The sequence below is a fragment of the Cynoglossus semilaevis genome, chromosome 4 (assembly GCF_000523025.1).
Source record: "Cynoglossus semilaevis isolate Cse_v1.0 chromosome 4, Cse_v1.0, whole genome shotgun sequence".
Classification (NCBI taxonomy): Eukaryota; Metazoa; Chordata; class Actinopteri; order Pleuronectiformes; family Cynoglossidae; genus Cynoglossus; species Cynoglossus semilaevis.
Window position 1 is genome coordinate 5729865 of NC_024310.1, and position 22415 is coordinate 5752279.

Genomic DNA, 22415 nt, shown 5'->3' on the forward strand with positions numbered 1-22415 from the left:
CGAGAACTCCACCACGGGGAAAGGCGCCGGCCCCCCCCCCACCCCCCCCCCACACACACACACACAAAGCCTTATAATTTAATGTTAAGCAGGCACAGATTCCCTCTCCTGTACTTCCGCTCAGCTTGTTTTTGTCGTTGAAGTGAAGAACGCCCTGACGATGTGGAACACCTCTATCTGTGATTGTTTAATGCTGAGGGATTACCTTCCACTGTCACTGCTTTATTAAAGTACTGGTGTCCCTGAGGGACATTACAGTTTCCTATGTCCAAGCTGTGAGGAATGAAAAACCAAAGTCAAAGAAAAGCAACAAAATGTGTTACAACTTATAACTGTAGTCAGTGGAGCAGATGGAAAAGTTAGCTTGTTGTTGCACATGTTTTACTTGACTATATTTTACTGAGAACCGGTGTAAGTTACTCAGAAGCATCTGGAAAGATTTTTTTTGTCATTTAGAACTGTAAGAGGACGTTTTAATCATGCACCAATATATTTTTTATGGGATTAATCACAGTGTATCTGTGGATTTATAATGATTATTGTTCCTTAAAATTGAAGTTTCTCCCACGATGAGTGGTGAAAAGTACAACGACTAGAAATGTAACGATACACTCATGTCATGATAGGATGTCAGGATATGATTCACAACTTTTTTATCACTTTTTTTGGGAAACAAATTGAGCTCCAGACAAATTGTAACCAAATACAATGATCCTGTATTAGTAAGAACTCTATGCTATATCGATGCTGCTGATTCTCATTCATGAATAATCCTGTAACCTCCGAAATATCAGTGTTGAGTGACAGCGTGTGGTCAGTACGTGGCCATTATAAAACCAAAGGTCACTTTCAGTGTCAATGGGGAGAGCTGCTGCTCCACACTGCCTTTTCATTATTTTAAAATAGCCTGCACTTGAGCCATTGTGTTATCAGTGTCTGTCTCCACTTTGTCTCCGTTCGTGTTCATCTCAGCTCGGAGCAGAGCTTTGATGTTGACCACTTCTAATCAGTGTATGTGTGTGTGTGGTGGTGAGTGGGGGGGCAGGGGGGGGTGATTTTTAATGAAGAACAGACTGCACTGTTTTCCTTCTATTCTTTGTCTTTGGAGTGCCACTCCAGTGTATGCTGAGTTGTTGTAATGATTTACCTCAGATATTTTACATATTACACACTGACTGGTGTAAGACATTATTCCTGCTCCATCACATTCAGTTCTTTTTACCGGTGGATAAATGTTGGGTTGACATCGCACCTCGCATTTCGGCTATCAAACAAGCAAAAGAGAATCTGCACGATCCCAAATTAGACCCAGGTCACTGTGATCTGACATTTATTATCGTTGTTCTCCTGTTATTCCAGTTATGACCTAAATCAGGGCAGCCGAAATTAAAAACTGGGACTAAGACTTGTGCCAAACCTGATATTTATTGAGATCTAATGTTGAATTTTTTCCTATAGAAACAAACTTAAGTTTTGTGTAAACATTAAATCTGGAACAACCATATCTTAATATAATAAACACAGGAGAAATTAAATTTGAAATAGAACAAACATCAGTGGTATTTCTTTCTTATTATGTCTGTTTATTTGGAGCCATTCAAATTGTTTTTGAATGTTAATCTTTTTGTGTATTTCTTTCTTATTATGTCTGTTTATCTGGAGCTATTCAAATTGTTTTTTAATGTTAATCTTTTTTTAATGTATGTGCTATAATATCATACATTGTTAATACTACAAATCCCACCAGTATATAGTGACACCAAACGTAAAATAGATGTTTTGTTGAAAACAGAGATGGCGCTGCTGTCTCTTAATGGTCCACCTGTTGATGCACAAATCATAGGTTTCCGTTCGTCTGCTGCGCTGCTACGAATATTACGCCTGTCTGAAAGTACAGCAGCGTTGGCGTGCATGCGTGATTCATTGACCGTCGCTGTCGTTGTCATTATTTACCGATGCTCGCACACGGAGTAGGGAAGGCATGAGGCTTCAATGAGTCATACTGTTCGGTTGGAGACTGAATTTCCGTCTGTCTCTCTTTCTGTCTCCATCACTCTGTCTCCCTTCACTTTTTTTCAGAACACCAACATGAAAATATAAGTGATGCGTATTCTGACAGTGTAAATGTCGCTTACATAGATTTGCACACACTTCTCAGCAGTGAGGATGGCCGTGCAGCTTGAACATGCAGCTCATTTCACAGTATGCACACATTCATATGCCAGAGCAGACAGTACTGTACGTATCATCTGAATCACCTCCTTATTATGCATTGCTTGTACACTGTAGAGACATGTCTGTTTGTTGTACACACACTGTATTTATCACTGCACTGTGTGATCACCGTGACAGATGGAGTTAATAATGTAAATTACATGTAGCACATTCTTAATTGGAAAACATCTACACACTAGCCATACGTGTACTACTTCACCAAGTTGAGATGATATTACAGTGAGCTGTGAGTAAATGAGTGTTTTATTTTATCTATCATAAATTTGAACAATATTCTTATTTTTTCATCCTCATTTGCGTTGATATATTGTCTAATGTGACAACTGTGTCAGTTAAGAGACGTTTTATTGTCTTATATAGAAATATCTGTTTCCATTAGGATTGTTACAGCCGTCTGTTGATGGGAGTAACCGCGGCCATTACAGCCGTAATGAGCCATCACTTTACATCCACTACAGCATGTTAAATCTGAAGCACAATTAACCAGTGAGACTGAGCGCTGAGATCAGGTCAACAACAGTATTACAGTATTACAGTATAGCATTTCAAAATTTGGACCAATCATTGAGGCCACAGAGAACCAGGGGTTCATTCTCAACATTAAAAGTTCCTGGTCTTTCTGGGGGCAAAATACAAATTCAAATGCTGTTTTTAGCCCTGTCCTCTGGAATTTGACAAGAAAACAAGCCCTCTGCCCTGGCCAAGCAGGTCCAGGAACCTGGCTGCCCCGGGAGCAAGGCACAGCTGTCACTGGTAGACCAGCCCTGCCTGCAGTCTGGACCTGAAATTTATATATATATATATACACAAAAACAACACTGTGCCTTTTAGCTTCTGTTTCTTTACAGTTGCTAAAATACTTAAAAAGGTGAAGATGCTTAAAAGGGTGTATTAAGAGAAAATCACATCTATATGTGAGGCATTTGTCTGGGGCCAAATGTCTGCATTTTACTCTGACAATAATTAATGGTGGGCATAAAGCAAAAAATCTCCTGATTTCTAATAACTGGTGGGTAACATGATGACATCATAGGTCTAAAGATGTCTCTGACCTTTACTTGACACCCACAGTTGGCAGAGTTTCTGTTTTTCTAACAACCAAACCTGCCTTCACGTTATTTAAGTCCATAACCATGACACGCAGGCATGTGAAGGAACACCACAGCCTCCCTGTGTCGCTAATGAGCCAATTAATCTGCTTTCTTACAATAGAAGATGTAAGGATGACATTTGGATTAATTGTCCTGAATACTGGATAATCCTAATCAGTCACTTTGTGGTTTGGTTAAACAACAGACCTGATTCACAGTCAGACAGCAGTCTGTGGCGGCCTCCCTGGAGAAAATTAGTCTGAACGTCATGAACGATGCCCTGCAACGGACTGAACTTTTCGGTCTCAGTGTTCTGCCAAAATATTCCTCAAACGTTCACGAATGAAACAGTTCCTCCTATTTTCAGTTTTGCAGCATAGAATCCGAAGACATCTTTAGATAACTTATATATATTATATATATCCATCCATCCATCCATTTTCATCCGCTTATCCGTTATCGGGTCGCGGGGGCAGCAGTCGCCACCCAAATCACATTGCACCGCACCAAACCTTTCTGCGGGTGGTGAGTCCACTGGAAGGTACCAACCGCCCTAACCGGGATTCGAACTTGCCCAGGAGGTGAACCCTGGGGTTCCACACCAATGACAGAGACATTGCCTCTGGGCCAAAGCGCCACGTATATTATATATAGTAACCATTGTATATTACTTAAATGTGTATATGTATGTATATATATATGTGTGTGTAGGTGTAATACGATTGAGTTCCTTCATGTCTTCATTGGGTTCTGTGGGAACAGCTCAACAGGATATTAATGTTATCTTTATTGTATTTGTCTCTAGGACCTGGGGATGGAGTCAACATCCCTTGATGACGTCTTGTACCGCTACGCCAGCTTCAGGAACCTGGTCGACCCCATCACACACGACCTGATTATCAGCCTGGCTCGATACATCCACTGTCCCAAGACGGTAGGACACACTCTCACTGACTAGCATTAGAAAAAAACCCCCAAAAAACCAAACGTCCAGAGCGGGAAGTAAAACATCTGACAACTCTCACTTAAAACACACATACGTTCATGAATGTGTGCACGCCACAGACTGATGGCAGCCCTGGCTCTGCTGCTAGCAGATCATCTCTTGTTTAGGTTATAAAAATTCTTCTTGTTCATTCTTGTATACTGCTATGTCACTGAGAGGCAGGATATAATAATATAATTTGACAAACAGCTTCAGTGTGGAGTGATGCAGAAGGAGATTGGAGAAATAAGGCTTGATGCACAGTTGAAACCCATTCTACACAACACTCACTGTCTCTACAGCTGCCTGGGTATTTGCTTCAGTCTAGCTTTACTGTATTTATCTCTTAGCTCATCCTCTTTGTTTTTCCATTTACTGCAGACTTAGTTGTTTCTTGCTAAGGTAGAGAGAAAGGTTAAAGTCAGGAGATAATAATCTAAATCCTTCATGCAGATATTTGACAGTCAGGCTTCAAACGGTGTAATGAGTTTTTTTTTTCCCTTGAAAAAACAGAATACACAATGCGATAAACACCATCTCCTACACCACACAGGTGTAGGTGAGGGGAAACAGTGTTGCCTAATTGAGTACAATTGATACAGAGGATTATGACTTGGGATTAAAGAGAGACCTGTTCTTGGTCCTCTGGTTGTGCGACGTCTGTTCTTTCTCAAACGATGCTTAGATTTTAATGTAATTATATAAAGGTCAGTGCTGTTCTTTTATTGTCGTCTGTCTTCATTGGGATACTCTTGATGTTCCGAATTAGACGTACAGTACTGCACATCCTTCATCGGTATATCGTTGAAATTACTATCAATTTACATTATTTCATAATAATTATAATAATATAATTTAGCAAAAAGCGTTGAAATTACTATCAATTTACATTATTCCATAATAATTATAATAATAAAAAAAAAATTTGACCACTAGGTTTTGCAAAACATTAATTCAGCTATTTATGAGAAGTCTGACAAACTAACAGGAACGTCCGTCTCATTAGTAAATAATTTCTCTCCTCTTGAATTGATTGACCATTTGAGCTCATTTTCTTTGTCAGGGCAGTTATCTCTGCCTGTGCGATGCCAAATTACAAAAACAGACCGTGACAGTGCCATCTGGCAAAACATAATGATGTTTCAAACTTGATTTGGGTTTTTATTTTAGATTTCACCATGGCAGCTGAAAATACTGACTGTCACTCAATTTGTCTTCTAACTCCTGTCACTTGTCTCAAAGCTGGCAGAAGATGCCTTTGTGTACAGTTCACATAAGTGAATAGAGAGAAGCTGAGAGGAGTTGAGAAGTAATGAAAGAAACACTGGAGGGTTGAGGGCGAGGGGGGTTGAAAAGGAAACAGCAAGAGGTGAAGAAGACAGAAGGAGACGAGTGTTATTTTTTTATGCTCAACTTCCTGCTCTATGTTTTTGGCGCCTCTCAACTCTATTGTGTTTTTCATTCTCCCAGGCTTCATTTTGATTTTTTTTTCACTAAGTCAGTCTACTCTGACTTTGACATTGTACGTGATATCTGATTGTGTATCACTTCTCTGGAAACCACTAAGTGGGCTAAAAGGAGCGGCCTGTCTAAGCAGCAGTGTGGTGTGTTGAGCTGGCACTGAAACATTGCTTCTGTGTCCAGTGTTATCACTGGAGTGTTTCATCAGTGGTACTTCTGTGCAGGGAGTAATTTTGATTAGGGGATTAATGGAGTACTGCAAAAAAAAAAAAAAAAAAAATAGAACCCATCTGTCATTTACTGCTAAATCCTAGTGAAGGTCACGGGAGAAGGTTGAACCAGTCTACGCAATATAAGAGGTGTGGCATTAACCAATGTCCAAGCTAGTAAAGTATAGTTTTCACATAAGCATGGGCATGGGCAAACTAAGGCCCGGGGGCTGGATGTGGCCCGGTTGGCTTTTTAATCAGGCCCACTAAACTTTTCCAAATTATGTTATTAATTTCTATTCTCATTATATTCCTGCCTTTTCCCTGCAATGCCCCCAGCAGCGTTAGCCTGTGCACTGACGTGTAATTAGATTACACTCAATCCAATAAATTATTCCACAGACGTCCCTGGTGCTGTTGAGGTATACAATCAATCCTTTGTCATTACTGTCCAGTTCTCAAGGATGATTTGAATATAAATAGTCGCAGGGTCAATATTGTGAGGCTGGTATATGTAAAGCACTGCCCTGTGATATTGGCCATGACCTACGAGGCCACATTATGCAAATGTATATTGACTGAAAAGCAGATGCAAAGCAAAGTGTTTTTAGTGAGGTCCAGTGTAAAGGAACCAGTATAGTGGTCAACATCAACTGGCAGCTGTACATCACGTAAACCCTTGACCAGAACAGATGATGCTGATTTCAGAAATGTACATTTCATCAAGATTCACTGAACTAGAACGAAAAGAAAGAAAACTCGTCAATACTACAAACAGCAGCACCGCAGGGAAATAATGGGAACCGCTGGTAGAGAATTGTTTTCTTCACGTCTTTGTGTCCTACTTTAAAACAAATGGCTGCATTTGTATTTCATAAATGCAAGCGGGACAGCACACGGTGAAACATGTCCTATTAGTGTCTGTCTTTTTGTCTCCTGCCAGCACCTGTTGAATCAGTCAATTTAAGGACCTGCAGTGTTTTTTTTTTGTTGTTGTTGTTGTATGAAACAGACCACAGTCACAACCACTGCCGGAAAGTTTTGTAGCTCTATTTATTGCCGTGTGATTCCAGCTAAGAAGGCCGGCTACTGTGAATCTATATTTACACCAGCTAAAGCTTCTGTGCCTTATAACTGCACCTGCTGGAATTCTTTCTGTCTCATTTACCTGCACGGGCTTTACTTTAATACCTCCTCCTGTCTCTGATGGGAAGCTCTTCTATTTTTTGCTGTTGTCTTTTTCTTTCTTTTGGTCTTAAATTTTCTAATGCACCCGTCCAGTCTCTGGCTTCATTTGCATTATTAATGATATGTATTCAGGACGATCTCTGGATCTGATACTTCACTGCTCGTCCTTTGGAGTGTGTTCTTCAGTGGTTTTGTACAGAAGTGCAGTTAGATGTCAGCATGTACTCGGGCGCAGCTTGATGGAAAATAGCTACAGAGACTCTGCAGGTGAGAGGTCAGAAATGTCATGGCCTCATGTGGTTTCTCTGGACAGTTGTCTGATCTGGTCAGACTGAGGTTCAGTTCACATCACACTGTGGGATGGAGCCTGCTGAGAAAAATACCTGTTTAATACTGACTTCATCTCATGTGAATATTGACTGTGAAAAGTTCAGCTGCTCTGGGGTATGAGGAGGGTTAACTGCTCTCATGCACTCAGGTAGAACCAAGATTATTTTACAGCCAGAGACCAATGAGGTTTATTTATATAAAATCTTTTAGTATCAAGATAAATTCTCTTGTTGTCTCATTGTCCACCAGCAGTTATTATTATGAAAAGACGAGTTTGTCATCACTCTGCCGCAGGAAGAGATCTGCTGGGACAGAGTGTCCCATTCTGTCAATGTTGCAGTTTCTCCCCCCCCCAGGCATACACATCACCGTCCCTTCACACACGTTCAGTGAGAACAGAGATGCAGCCTCTAACCACCGTCATCCACCCGTCAGGTTTCCCCTCCTCCCCTTCACCTCTTGACCGCTGCAAATGAGAGCAAAATGATTGAATTATCCAAACAATTCATCTGCAGCCAGGAGGAACAGTTCAGCTGTTATACACCAGGACATGAAGGACACGGAGTAAAAAAAAAGATTGGACTAAACCAAAGTCCAATGTTTTTGTCTTTATACAAATCTTATCAGAAAATAAGCCTGAGGGTGAGGGTCAGGGGGTTATCAGAAAATAAGCCTGAGGGTGAGGTTCAGGTAGGGAAAAAGAGAGAGAGAGACAGACAAGGACATACTGTTTTTTTCTGGGATACCAAGATTCATACAACTCCTCTGTATCAATAATGTATTAGAAGGAGGGGACGGAAAAGAACTAGAGCAACGAAGCGGGAAGCTGGGGGGGCGGGGGGGGGGACGAGTAGAAAGAGAGACAGGAATACAAGGAAGTGAAGAACAACAGAGTGACACGTAGAAAATGCCATGAAGATTTGTCAAGACTTTGGCTACGGCTGATGTTCTTTTATTTTATCACACTGTGATGAATCTCTCTCTCTCCCTCTCTCTCTTCATCTCAACACAATTTAATTAATCCAGACATATTGTTATTATAATTCCATGCTTTCTTTACATTACTGCCATGTCACTGATGAGCCAAGACAATAATGGGCAACAATGGCGAGATGTTTCAGAGAACAAAAAAAGGTCAGCGTTGATGTAACTTTAGAGAAAAGAATAGAAAATAGCTTTAGAAATAAATATCTGATCAATTAATATTCAGGAGATACATTTAAAAGCTCTATTCTTCAAAACTTGAAGAAATCCTATCAGTCATGTCAAATAATTTGTATGGAACGTAAGTATTCTCCCCTGCATTAATCACTATTCCATATCCAAGGGTCTTATTTTGTTTGCACCGTGGTTCAGAGGTGGAAGCATTGAGAGAACTGTGGTGTGAAAAGTTAATTCCATCTCGATAAATAATTTAGCTGCTGGAATAAAATATTCACTGTGTTAAATGATGTCGTGCATTCTAACAACAAGTAAACACACACACACACACACACACGGCTCTGGGCGACAGCCGTTCCTGGTCTCTGTGTGTGGAGCTGATGATGTTGTTTCAATCAGAGAAAATATTCTACTGCAGACAGTTACCTTTTAAGGCTAGGCTAATTCTCCTCTAATACCATAGCCTATAACAACGCCTTTGGCAAATGTCTAGAAGGGGCCGTCACATTTTACATTTGTTTTGACAATATTTAAAAAGTGTTGGAATTTCGGATGAAATATATTTTAAAAAGAAATTAATGAGTTTCCACATACTTCTATTCATATAGTATAATATATCCAACAGAATGTTTGGATTACTAGGTGAATAATAATAATAAAATAACAGCTGGATTACTAGGTGAATAATAATAATAATATAACAGCTATTACTATCTTCTTCTTCTTCTTATTATTAAAGTAATGTTTCCCATTGAAAGACATAGTCCCTTGGCTACACACGTTTTTGTGTGTCTTCCTGTGAATGAGGTCTGACAAAAAATAAAGGTTGCTAATGCTAATCTTGGATGGCACATAAAGATCAAAATGGAGAGTTGGTTTCCTATGATTATTTGGTTACTTTTCTTCAGCTACAGGTTCACAGGGTGCTGTAGTCAGTTTAATTATATGTGAAAATAACACTGTGTAAATGTACTATAGAGCACTGTGTAAGGAAGGGAAAACATTGAGTAATATTGACACTTTTTTTTTTGCTAATTGTGATTTTTAAAGTTATAAAAATCACAATTAACCTTTGCTTTTTTTTATTTGCCTACTTTACACTGACGCGTTGACAAAAGCGAAGCTGAAGGTCTTCGTAGTCAGACCGCCTAACAAAAAGGTACTGTACTTCTATGTCTTTGTACCTTTTATACCTTTTACTAGAAGTGAGGATTTCTGCTACAGTGTATTAGGTTTTATTTTTCAATCAGCGTTTTCATAGAATACACTTCACTCACACACACAAACACGCACACTGTTTATGTAGAAGTTGTGTTGAATCACAAAGGGTGAGTTTGCTAATGCTCCGCTCCAGTGGTTCTTGACGTGTTAGATGTTAGAACATCATCTCTGACACAAAACAACAATTCATCTCTTCCCCAGTTCTACACACGTGTGTGTGTGTGTGTTTACTGGAGAGTGTTTGATTGACATACAGTATGTTACAACCATTAATACTATATGCTGCACAGACTTCATGGTTCATTATTTGACTGATGACCCTTGTTTTTCCAGTGCATCACGGTTTGGTGTCAGTTTGGCAGTGAGATCTGTTTTCTGTCTCTTTTGTCATTTTGCGGCCGTGAAACCTACAGCTTTTGATGGAACTTAGTTAAAAAATATATATTGTTCCACTCCTTATAACTATCACTGTCAATTCTTCTTTTCTTTGGACAACTCATTTTGGCAATAGTTTGTCTAATCTAAGAGAAGGTCTAACCTAATGTATTTACAGTAAACAGGTCACCTTTGAGCAAAAATTGCAGATTACTTCCCTATGATGCAAAAAAAGAAAATTATAAAAGAATAATTTAATAACTAATATCAGCCTTTTTTCCCAAATGATTTACCTCCTGCTGTACAGTTAATAACTATAATGCAGTCACATTTCTACACTTGAATGAACATCTAATCCACCGACTCATCAACACAGGTTTAGCTCAGATGCCGGGAAAAACTCCTTTATCTGTTGTTGATGAAATTACTCGAACACAACAGAATGGAGAGGAAGGTTAGCAGCAGGAAATATTATTAAACCCCACAACAGAAATAATTGATGTTCAATTTTCCCCTGTTGACTTTTCTCATCACCTCGCAGTAATTGAAATGATTCTTCCCTGCGTTTGTCCGACAGGAGGGCGATTCTCTCGGGGCGATGGAGAAGGTTTGTCGTCAGCTGACCTACCATCTCAGTCCACACTCTCAGTGGAGGAGACAAGGCCTGCTCAAGAGGAAACCTCAAGCCTGGTGAGTGTGTGTGAGATGATGTGTGTGTTTTCATTTTCTGACCACGGTCCTAAGGGTCTCTATACCATTTACAGGGTCTGTATGGTTAGAATTAGGATTAGCAGATTTAGATGTCTTTAGTAAATTGTTTTCTTGTGTCAAACAATAGGCATTTTGCATGTGCCTAATAGAATGACAACGGGTGTTGAACGACAGAGTCAGAGATGTTTTCACCTCCTCTGAGCCGTGTGCTCCTGCTCCACAGGACTCCCGCTCTAAACCACTGCAGCTGCAGTTAACGACGTCCTGGTGGTGGCAGGTGGTATGAAGAGAGTCTGTTTCAGGATGCATTTAAAGAGAGAATTTCCTAGTGCTGTGTGACTGAAGAACGTGTTACAAACAACAGGTGTCAACCTTTCCGCACAACAGTTTACAGACAAATACACACGAGTGTCGAGAGGCAAAAATAACAATTAAGTGTCAGCCCTGAAACTGCACCCTCGCTGTGTGTGGACGTGTTTGTTTGTTGTGTGCGAGTGGTGTTTCAGATGAAAATGCTGTCAGAACAGTAGCTTGGTCCTAATGGAGAGAAAGGTAAGCAGCCATTGAAAATGAAAATGAAAATGAGTTTGTTAATTATCTAAAGTAATTCTAGACTGGTGGAAGGTATTTAATCAGTGCAGCGCTGCAGTCGGCACTTTAGGCTGCCAGCAACTCCAGTACAAATGATTAGACGGTGCAGGGACCGACCAATTTAATCTGAGTGTCAGGGCAAGAGATGAAGCTGGATCACCCCTGTGCATGGACCACCACTTTATTAACAGCCTGTGTACACAAATGTGACCACACACACACACACAAACACAAACACATGCTGTCTTCATATGAACTTCTGTCTGCAGTCACAGCGACTGAAACTAAATATAAATCCCACTTTCCTCAGATCATCTGTCTGTGGGTTTTTAGTCTAATAATTAACTTTATTTTGAACTAGTTGTTTGTTCGGATCATTAGCGTAGCCTCTGCTTGAGGGTCCGACAAGCAGACAAAAGATTAACAAGACTTAGTGAGTCCAGACCCTAAAAAATCACCATATGTTTTGAGACTTAGTTTTTATCATTCCTCGTCTTTGAGCAATGTAAGCAGAGCGACATTTATGCATTTAGCAGACGCTTTTATTCAAAGTGACTTACTTACAAGAGGAGGATTAACAATCAAGAATGTTGTTCTGCTGGGAATCGAACCTAGGACTCGCTGCTTCTGAGGCAGCCGCTGCACAGTGGAACCAGTTTAAATCAGTTCTGTCATTGACAGCTGTGTTGCTCGAGAGGTTGATTTTATTGAACAAACCAAATTACCACCTGTTCTTCGGTGGATGCAAGAGACGTGAGTCAGTGATGAGACTGGAGACCCCTGTGGCTCATGGGAATTAAATGTCGTCACTGTCTGGTGGCGGCAGCGGCGGCGGCTACAGGAAACCAGGCAAACACCTGAAAAAGTGTTCGCTGATTTACACAGACATACAGGCCCACACACACACACACACAACCACACGTACTTCAAGAACCATTACTGACAATGATTTACTACATAAACATACAACAGATAAAATACTGAAATACTGACAGGAAATGTGGGACCAGATAATGGATGTGACGCTCTGTAAAATCGTCCACTGTTCTTGTGTAAATGTTAAATCTATTTTTTACTCCACTCCTTTTTTGTATTTTGGTCTGTTGTTGTTTGGTCTGTTGTGTTCTGTCAGTGCTCTGGTCTGGTCCTCTGCCCGTGACCCGCTGGTGTCAGTTGTGTGTACTGTACGATCAGGTCTGTATTTTGGTCTGCCGTCGGTGAGCTGTGCGTCTGGCCGTATGTGATTGTGTCTGCCTCCTGCTGACCCGTCGGCTGTTGCTGCATCACAAACATGTTTACTGTCTTCCTCCCACCTGTGAGGTGTCAGCCAGCAGGGAGAGGAGATGAGCACTGACTCATAATATCTGGGCCTGTCTTTCTCCGCTCTGTCTGTGCCCCCTCCCCCCCCGCCCCCTCTCTCCAACACCCCCTTGTTCCTCATCTCACCAGCAGGCCAACGCAGCAGGGAGGATATTTGTCTCTATATACAGTAGTGTAGAAATGAAGGGGAGACATGAGGACTGGACAGAGTTGAACTTCCCCAGACTGAACTGTCAGATCAGTACTTATTATGTTGAACCTTTCCGGGTTTCAGTTTCTCTTGTGTGTGTGTTTTTTTTTTTTTTTTACATTGCTCTGACGACTTGGTTCAGTGGATAGTGCTCTTGCCCTACCACAGGAAAATCAGAGTTTGATTCCTGGTGGTAACTGATGGTCTTTCTCTGTGGACTTCTTCTCCGTTTCCTCCCTGTGTGTGGAGGACCAGGCTGATTAAACATTTTATATTCCTTATAAAAGTGACTGTGAGTGTAAATGGCCGTCTCCATATGTGGCCCTGCAGTGAAAATACAGACTGTCCAGCGTGGACTCTCCAGGATGAAGACACTTGTACCTTGTCCTCAGTAGATTTCTGCTAAGATCGGCTCTGGTGTTTTTCCTGTCATATCTAAAAGGACTTGTTTTTAGGATTATGTGGTATAAGATGAATAAATATAGTGCATTTCCTGGAATAACAAATGGCAAATGTGCGTCATCGCTGGGGTTTTGTCCTGTTTGTTATCATACATACAGTTTTTTTTTCTCTTTTTCTCTGCCAGTGTCAGCAGGGTTTAACCTCCTCTACAACCTTTAGAATAATAATGAGTGTGAGATGCTCCCGTGTTATACAGTGCGAAGGTTGAAAGTGATAGTTTTGTTTTTAGCAGTATCCAGTATTTGCTCTACTTCAACGAGCATTTTCATATTGTAGCATTAGCAGGTGTTTGGTGTTCCCTTCTGTCGGCAGGATATTGATTGGATGCAGCTCCCTGTGAGTCAGGCTGGTTTATATAATGACTGGTTCACTTTCATTAGGCAAAGTGTAAGATTCAGCACAGAGCTGTGCATTATTCAACAGGAGCAGTCATACACAACGTATGAATGTGACCAGTTTTACAGTTTTGAATGTGATACGTGGAAAGATGACGCCGATCGTATACTTGTCCAAAACCCACTTTTTATTTGATCAACGGAGCATAACCAACTGATTAAACAGTATGTTCCCAGAAACCTTAATGCACGCGAGAGATAATGATGATGAAAGCTGGTGTGAATGCTTTTAATTCTGGGAAAATTTAATGTTGGAGAACAGCTTTTTTTTTTAGCAACACACTGAGAAGCAGGGAAAAGCATTTAGTGGAAATGTTGCATCCAATTTTCCTGAAATTGATTTACAAACTGAAACCTCTCGCACTCAATTACTGCTGCTGCTGCGGCCAGTGCTGCTGCTGATAATGATGATGGTCTGAATATTGATGATTAGATATTGGACTGAGCTCTTATTAAAATACAAGTTTAAACATTTTTTTAAACCAGTTTGTGTGTTGTCGTGTGTTGTTGACAATTATACTTGCCAATCAGAGAAAAATATGTTCAACCCTACTGTTACAATGATGGAGTATTGTCTAAGAGATGGGTGAGACAGCGTGTTGTTTTTTTTCTAAATGTTTCTTTTAAATGTTGTTTTGAGGGATAAGAAAGATGCAGTTCAGACTGAGGTTTATTTTTAATGCCTGACGACGGCTCCTGTTTCTTTCTTTCTCTCTGTGTTCTTCATGAATCTGTGTTTTGGTTGATTATTTCACTTCATTTATTTATTTTATTCTGTCAGCTTGCTGCTTTAATTGGAGCAGGGCTCCAATCACAGCCAGACGTTCTCTTTATTTCAAAGATGGTTATTTTAACATTTGAAAAAAAGGAGCTGACACGACGAGCTGACATGAGTTGAAATCAGTCTGTGAATATTAATTCAAAGAGACTTTAATGCCTTTCCTTTTTCTTACGTGCTCAGGTTGTTCATATTTCTTCTAATTTTCTTGGTTTTGTCCTTGAATTATGTCAGCTGGCCACATTTTCCAGCTCTTCTTTTCTGCCTCCCATTGTGGAGCTGCATGGGGACCATCCGACTGTTGTTGTCCTTACAATAACTCTGTGTTTTTACAGCACACAGAGGGGAGAAAACAATGAGGGTCCGGCTTCAGTAAACAACAGAATTAATGACGTAAGAACACAAGGTTTATGATGCTGAAGAGAAAAGGAGTCGTGGTTCCAGTAGAAAAAACTGATGTAGAGGGAAAATCCTTGGGACAGACCTTGGTGACGGTTGTTAGCTGTGTTGCCAGGAAGTTTTTGATACTATGGATAAGCAGTAAAGAATTAAAACCATTTTAAATTAAAACCAAAACCAACAACCTAATAAATAGAAACTAATGCCACCAATCGCACAAAAGAAAAGTCATGGACTCAGATCTCTACAGATTTTTCAGGAAAGGAAAAAAAAAATGTGTTAATTCAAAATGTCATACTTTTTCAGAGTTTCTTCAGCTTGCATTGTACTTGTTATGATATTTTGAGCATGCTAAATTGTAAAAGCATTATTCAGTTAGAGATCACAATATTATAAACTGAGCTCTTGTTTTGTAGTAGAAGAAGTATATTTTCCCTTTTTCCGTATTTTAATGAAAAGAAAAAAAAAAGAACATAATCTCTATTATCTGTACATGATGTGCCGCCGACTGCCATGCGATGCCCTGTCACCGCAGCAGGCACTTTGTGAATGTACTGGCATAACTGAACAGCGGTGCATGACTGTGCTCCAATCAGATAAAATAAAACGGATGGTTTTCCATTTCCATCCTGCAGCGTGGCCTCCTCCACAGTAACAACAGCATCATGTGTTTGTGCCTCAGTGACTCATGCGTGCTCCCAGTGGACGGTTGACCTCTTGTATCTGTGTGAATAATGGCGTTACCCGCAGTGGACGGCCGCTGCCTGACACACATAAAGGCACTTTGTGCACAGCGTCTCGTGATTGTTCCCACTGTATTTTGGTGGAAGAATAAAATGAACAGAAGCCAAGTGCTTCATTCACAGATTGGCTTCTTCTTCACACCATGAAGCCACAGTCAGGGAGTGTTGTCTCCGTGACAACTTTTTCCTTCAGTTTTCTGTTTGTGTGGGAACACCTTTTGTGTGACTTTGAAAATAAGAAAAGAAAAACTAAAGAAATAAAATCTGCTCCACCTTTGCTGTTCTTTGCTGAGCATCATTGCTGCGGTGAAATCCTCTGTTTTGTAACAGCTTCGAAAAATCTACCTGTGGAAAAGTACAACCCACTTGAAGTCTGTCTGTCACAGTTTTGCAGATTGTAATTTTGAAGTCTGTCTGTCACAGTTTTGCAGATCGTTTCTTTCCCTGGCTCCTTCACAGTACTTGAAGTAACTCTAATCATTACAATCAGACTCTGTAGTGACTCTGACTCTGCACAAATGCACCGCCTCAGTTCAATAAACTAAAAACCAGACAGAATGCCTCTGCAGTGGATTTCCTTTTGACAAGAGTTCTCCCACTTGGTGTCCACAGTGCATCACTTTCTTACCCACAGAACTGTGTCACCTGTTTATTAAATCGCAACCAAAACCCAATTACAATTAATGGCAGGAGTGGAGAGCATTTTTGAAAACACAACAATCCTGGATTAGATTACATTAGATTAGATTGAACTAGATGAATGCTCTGCATAGGTTGTACATACAATTTATATGTGTGTGCAACGCACAATGCCTGTGTTTTGCCAAATACGCTGGAATCACTTGTGGGGTCCTGAGATGTTTACCTCAGTTTTGGGGACAGACGGCTGCATATATCGGTATCGGTTTATATCCGAATCGGAAATTAAGTGTTTGGACAATATTGGCATATCGGATATTGTCAAAAAGTTAATATCGGACATCCTCAGTATAATGTGTACATGTCCTTGTTTGATATGACTCCTGATTGATGTGTACATGTCCTTGTTTGATATGACACTTCTGTCAGGAGGAACAGACAGAGAGGGTGAAACAAGTGTAGGAAGGAAATACACTTAGGCCTCCAGACATGTTGTTGACAGAGAATGCTACTTTGAGAGGAGTCGGGTTCCTGCATTTTACAGTTCGGAGAGAATGTACATGGAGGTTACATTGTTCTGTTGTACAGAACAGGACTCTGAGGCTCTGCATGTGTATGTGACAGCCAACAATCCCATCTTCCTGCTGGACGTCTCAGCAGAGGGTCTGACCTCGGCTGAGAGCAAATGTGTGTTTCTCTCTGCAGCGTGGGATTCTGGTCTGAGGCCAAATGCATCATGAGCTCTCTCAGCATTTGTTTTTTGTTTGCACAGCTTGACTTTGCCTTTTTTTGGTTTATTTCTTTGAAATGTGCTCGGTGTGGTGACATTGGGAAAAACATTTCTAACATTCTAATTCACTGAGTCAGGGAAAGGTCCTGACATGTGGGAAAGGGAGACGACGAGACCCAGGTCCAGACGTTCAGTTTCTGGAGCAGAGTGTGTGTTTTTGCTACTGGGACGAGGGAGAAGCAGTGGAACACCAGGAGGAGAATATGAGCTGCAATAATTAGATCAGTGGTGGCAGAGAGCTGAGGGCATCACTGCCCCAGCTGTGTTAACTAATTACAACACTTTGTCTCTGAGTGGAGGAAATGGTCCAGTGCTCGGAGTCGGCTCGGTGTTCAAACCTCCAGGGCCTCTGTGGGAAGTGATTTCCAACCACTTACCAAGACACTGAGGAGTTGCCTCGTAAGCCTCACCATGCAGTTTTACTGCATTTGCATTAATTTGGAGGGAGCTAGTTAAAAGAAATAGTTAATTTGATAGTTTCCGTGTGGTCATCGGAGGTACTGACCGTGATCATGGTGCTGGGTGTGGTCCAAGACCACGCTGCAATGATTTTCTGTCAGCAAAACAAAATTCTGAACTTATTTACCCAAATTCTAAGTCACTCATCACTGAGTCATATATTCATATCAGTCAGGGCAGAAATAGGATTTAAACTACAGTGGCCGCCAACAAAAATCTAAATTGTGATATTTATGTGACACCTGGGTTTGCCTGTGATTTATTTAAGTGTCTAAACGAACTGAAGGAGGCAAAGGGTGACTAGTCTGCTCGTTGCTAGAATGCTTTTAAAATTAACCTTTGACTCCAAGTATTATTTGTTTAACTCGTAAAAGCAGGAACTAAGGAATTTCTGTCTAAACATTTATCAGAGCTGCTCGTTGGGGTATAAACATGCTGACCTCCCAGGTCATCGGGGCAGGTTCAGTTCTACAATTTAGTTTTTTTCTACTATGTTCCCAGGGTCAGAACCAGGCAGTTCTGTATTTAGCGTCAAGCGTGGAACAAACTCCCTGATGGGTGCACAAACTGTCAACTCACTATAACTACAGGGCTGTAAACATTATTATTTACTGCAGCCTTTTCCTGTTAGGCATCATTCATAATTCTGATTAATGTTATTATTTGGGTTGAAATTTGTAATCTATTTATTTTTACAAACTAATTATGGTGATTAAAACATCACTTTTAAATTGTTCCATTTTAACTCCTTGTCTCGTTAAAGATCTATGAATTCCTTTGTGTATGAATAGTGCTAAAGAAATAAAATAGCTAAAAATTAATATATACAACCGATTTCATGTAAGGAAATTTGAAATGGCAGCATCACAGACTGGTGTGAAAAGGCTTCTTCACATTTAAAATGATCTGCAGGTTTTTCTTCCCTCTATATTTTCTGTTTGATCCATCACCTTGACAACCAGAAAAAAGATGACAGGCGTAAGTAAAAAGATTTGACAGGAATAAAACACATTTCAAATGTTTGTCATGGACAAGAACTCAGAATGTGGGTCACTGGTGTCTTTGCCAATCAGCAGCTACTGGAGCGTTATCAGCCTGGCAGGGATCTGAAACAGTCAGGTCACAGTGTCCCTGCCCTGTTTCTGTCACTTAAGGCTGGAAAAACATTCATTAGACGTCACGCCACAGTTTTATCCTCATCCTTTTTTCACAGTCTTACAGCTGTAGAGGTTTGGATTTGTAGGCCACGAAAATTAGTCTTCATTTTTTTCCATTATGGCAAACAACAATCAAGGCCAGGTCTCTGATGACATGAATCCAATCGTAATTAATTTTCTCTGGTCTTCAACAGTCTACAGTAGAATTAAGTACAATTAAGTTTTCAGAATTATCAAGCGGTTCGAATTTGGTCCGCGGGCCATATGTTTGACACCCCATGTGTTAGAGTTTTTAAATTTAGTAATCAGTGTATTTAATGAAATTGGTTAATAAGAGATAAGAGAAATTTTCTTCAATTAAAAATGTGCCAATTTTTATGGAAAAAATGAACCTTATCTTTTGAACTTTGAACCTAACAGGGAGGATTGAAACAAGGCTAAGGTGGTGATTGTGTTGTTGTTTTAAACCAATTTTACAGTTCGGAGAGAATGTACATGGAGGTTACATTGTTCTGTTGTACAGAACAGGACTCTGAGGCTCTGCATGTGTATGTGACAGCCAACAATCCCATCTTCCTGCTGGACGTCTCAGCAGAGGGTCTGACCTCGGCTGAGAGCAAATGTGTGTTTCTCTCTGCAGCGTGGGATTCTGGTCTGAGGCCAAATGCATCATGAGCTCTCTCAGCATTTGTTTTTTGTTTGCACAGCTTGACTTTGCCTTTTTTTGGTTTATTTCTTTGAAATGTGCTCGGTGTGGTGACATTGGGAAAAACATTTCTAACATTCTAATTCACTGAGTCAGGGAAAGGTCCTGACATGTGGGAAAGGGAGACGACGAGACCCAGGTCCAGACGTTCAGTTTCTGGAGCAGAGTGTGTGTTTTTGCTACTGGGACGAGGGAGAAGCAGTGGAACACCAGGAGGAGAATATGAGCTGCAATAATTAGATCAGTGGTGGCAGAGAGCTGAGGGCATCACTGCCCCAGCTGTGTTAACTAATTACAACACTTTGTCTCTGAGTGGAGGAAATGGTCCAGTGCTCGGAGTCGGCTCGGTGTTCAAACCTCCAGGGCCTCTGTGGGAAGTGATTTCCAACCACTTACCAAGACACTGAGGAGTTGCCTCGTAAGCCTCACCATGCAGTTTTACTGCATTTGCATTAATTTGGAGGGAGCTAGTTAAAAGAAATAGTTAATTTGATAGTTTCCGTGTGGTCATCGGAGGTACTGACCGTGATCATGGTGCTGGGTGTGGTCCAAGACCACGCTGCAATGATTTTCTGTCAGCAAAACAAAATTCTGAACTTATTTACCCAAATTCTAAGTCACTCATCACTGAGTCATATATTCATATCAGTCAGGGCAGAAATAGGATTTAAACTACAGTGGCCGCCAACAAAAATCTAAATTGTGATATTTATGTGACACCTGGGTTTGCCTGTGATTTATTTAAGTGTCTAAACGAACTGAAGGAGGCAAAGGGTGACTAGTCTGCTCGTTGCTAGAATGCTTTTAAAATTAACCTTTGACTCCAAGTATTATTTGTTTAACTCGTAAAAGCAGGAACTAAGGAATTTCTGTCTAAACATTTATCAGAGCTGCTCGTTGGGGTATAAACATGCTGACCTCCCAGGTCATCGGGGCAGGTTCAGTTCTACAATTTAGTTTTTTTCTACTATGTTCCCAGGGTCAGAACCAGGCAGTTCTGTATTTAGCGTCAAGCGTGGAACAAACTCCCTGATGGGTGCACAAACTGTCAACTCACTATAACTACAGGGCTGTAAACATTATTATTTACTGCAGCCTTTTCCTGTTAGGCATCATTCATAATTCGGATAAATGTTATTATTTGGGTTGAAATTTGTAATCTATTTATTTTTACAAACTAATTATGGTGATTAAAACATCACTTTTAAATTGTTCCATTTTAACTCCTTGTCTCGTTAAAGATCTATGAATTCCTTTGTGTATGAATAGTGCTAAAGAAATAAAATAGCTAAAAATTAATATATACAACCGATTTCATGTAAGGAAATTTGAAATGGCAGCATCACAGACTGGTGTGAAAAGGCTTCTTCACATTTAAAATGATCTGCAGGTTTTTCTTCCCTCTATATTTTCTGTTTGATCCATCACCTTGACAACCAGAAAAAAGATGACAGGCGTAAGTAAAAAGATTTGACAGGAATAAAACACATTTCAAATGTTTGTCATGGACAAGAACTCAGAATGTGGGTCACTGGTGTCTTTGCCAATCAGCAGCTACTGGAGCGTTATCAGCCTGGCAGGGATCTGAAACAGTCAGGTCACAGTGTCCCTGCCCTGTTTCTGTCACTTAAGGCTGGAAAAACATTCATTAGACGTCACGCCACAGTTTTATCCTCATCCTTTTTTCACAGTCTTACAGCTGTAGAGGTTTGGATTTGTAGGCCACGAAAATTAGTCTTCATTTTTTTCCATTATGGCAAACAACAATCAAGGCCAGGTCTCTGATGACATGAATCCAATCGTAATTAATTTTCTCTGGTCTTCAACAGTCTACAGTAGAATTAAGTACAATTAAGTTTTCAGAATTATCAAGCGGTTCGAATTTGGTCCGCGGGCCATATGTTTGACACCCCATGTGTTAGAGTTTTTAAATGTAGTAATCAGTGTATTTAATGAAATTGGTTAATAAGAGATAAGAGAAATTTTCTTCAATTAAAAATGTGCCAATTTTTATGGAAAAAATGAACCTTATCTTTTGAACTTTGAACCTAACAGGGAGGATTGAAACAAGGCTAAGGTGGTGATTGTGTTGTTGTTTTAAACCAGTTTACAAAACTATAACTTTATTTCTTATTTGTTTTTTATTTCCAGTCTGAAGGCTGTTCTCTCAGCACCTCCACCCAGCGGTGCCTTGGATCTCTCTGGGATCCCCCTCACGGCTCGAGACATGGAGCGTCTGTGTGCCCACTTACAACGCTATGTGTCCACTGTGGTCAGCCTGGAGCTGGGCTTCACTGAGCTCACGGACGAGGCTTTCCTCCTGCTGCTGCCCACACTGGCTGCACTGCCACATCTGGAGACCCTGGCCCTGAACGGAAACAGGCTGACCAGAGTAATTCTCAAGGAGCTGACGGATGCCCTGAAGGTGTGAAAAGTCACTTTACTTTAGTTGTTCTGTTTCCCTAGTTGTCAGGCTATAGCTCCACTCTGCAGGGGATTGAAATGTGGTAAGTCACAACATCGTGCACGCTCATCCTCCTGAGACTTTTAGGTCAATGAAACTGATATGACTGCAGCAAATACATGGTGAATCTGACCGAGACTTCCTTTCCAAGTCGTCCATGTCTCCTAGTGACCTAGTGGCAATAATAAAGCTGTACAATAGCAAAAGCAGTGTTGTTGTTGTGGCCCAGGATATGTGTTGCCTCATTCACCCTGAGATAACCCCATAACCACCAGGGATCTGGTCAGCCCTGCAGCAGTTGCAAAGATGTAAAGGGCCTTGTTTGTCTGTTGTTTAAGTCTGGGACACAACAGGT

The 22415-nt window shown here is 40.6% G+C and overlaps 1 protein-coding gene across 1 annotated transcript in view; it reads left to right on the forward strand.

The window, feature by feature from the left end:
* The window catches only part of lrrc75a (leucine rich repeat containing 75A), a 27714-nt gene that overhangs the window by 3521 nt on the left and 1778 nt on the right, over positions 1-22415 (forward strand). Inside the window, exons 2-4 of the mRNA XM_017032257.2 lie at positions 4132-4260; positions 10834-10946; positions 21748-22021. Of these exons, the coding sequence (XP_016887746.1) occupies positions 4132-4260; positions 10834-10946; positions 21748-22021 (516 nt within the window). The remainder of the gene's footprint in view (positions 1-4131; positions 4261-10833; positions 10947-21747; positions 22022-22415) is intronic.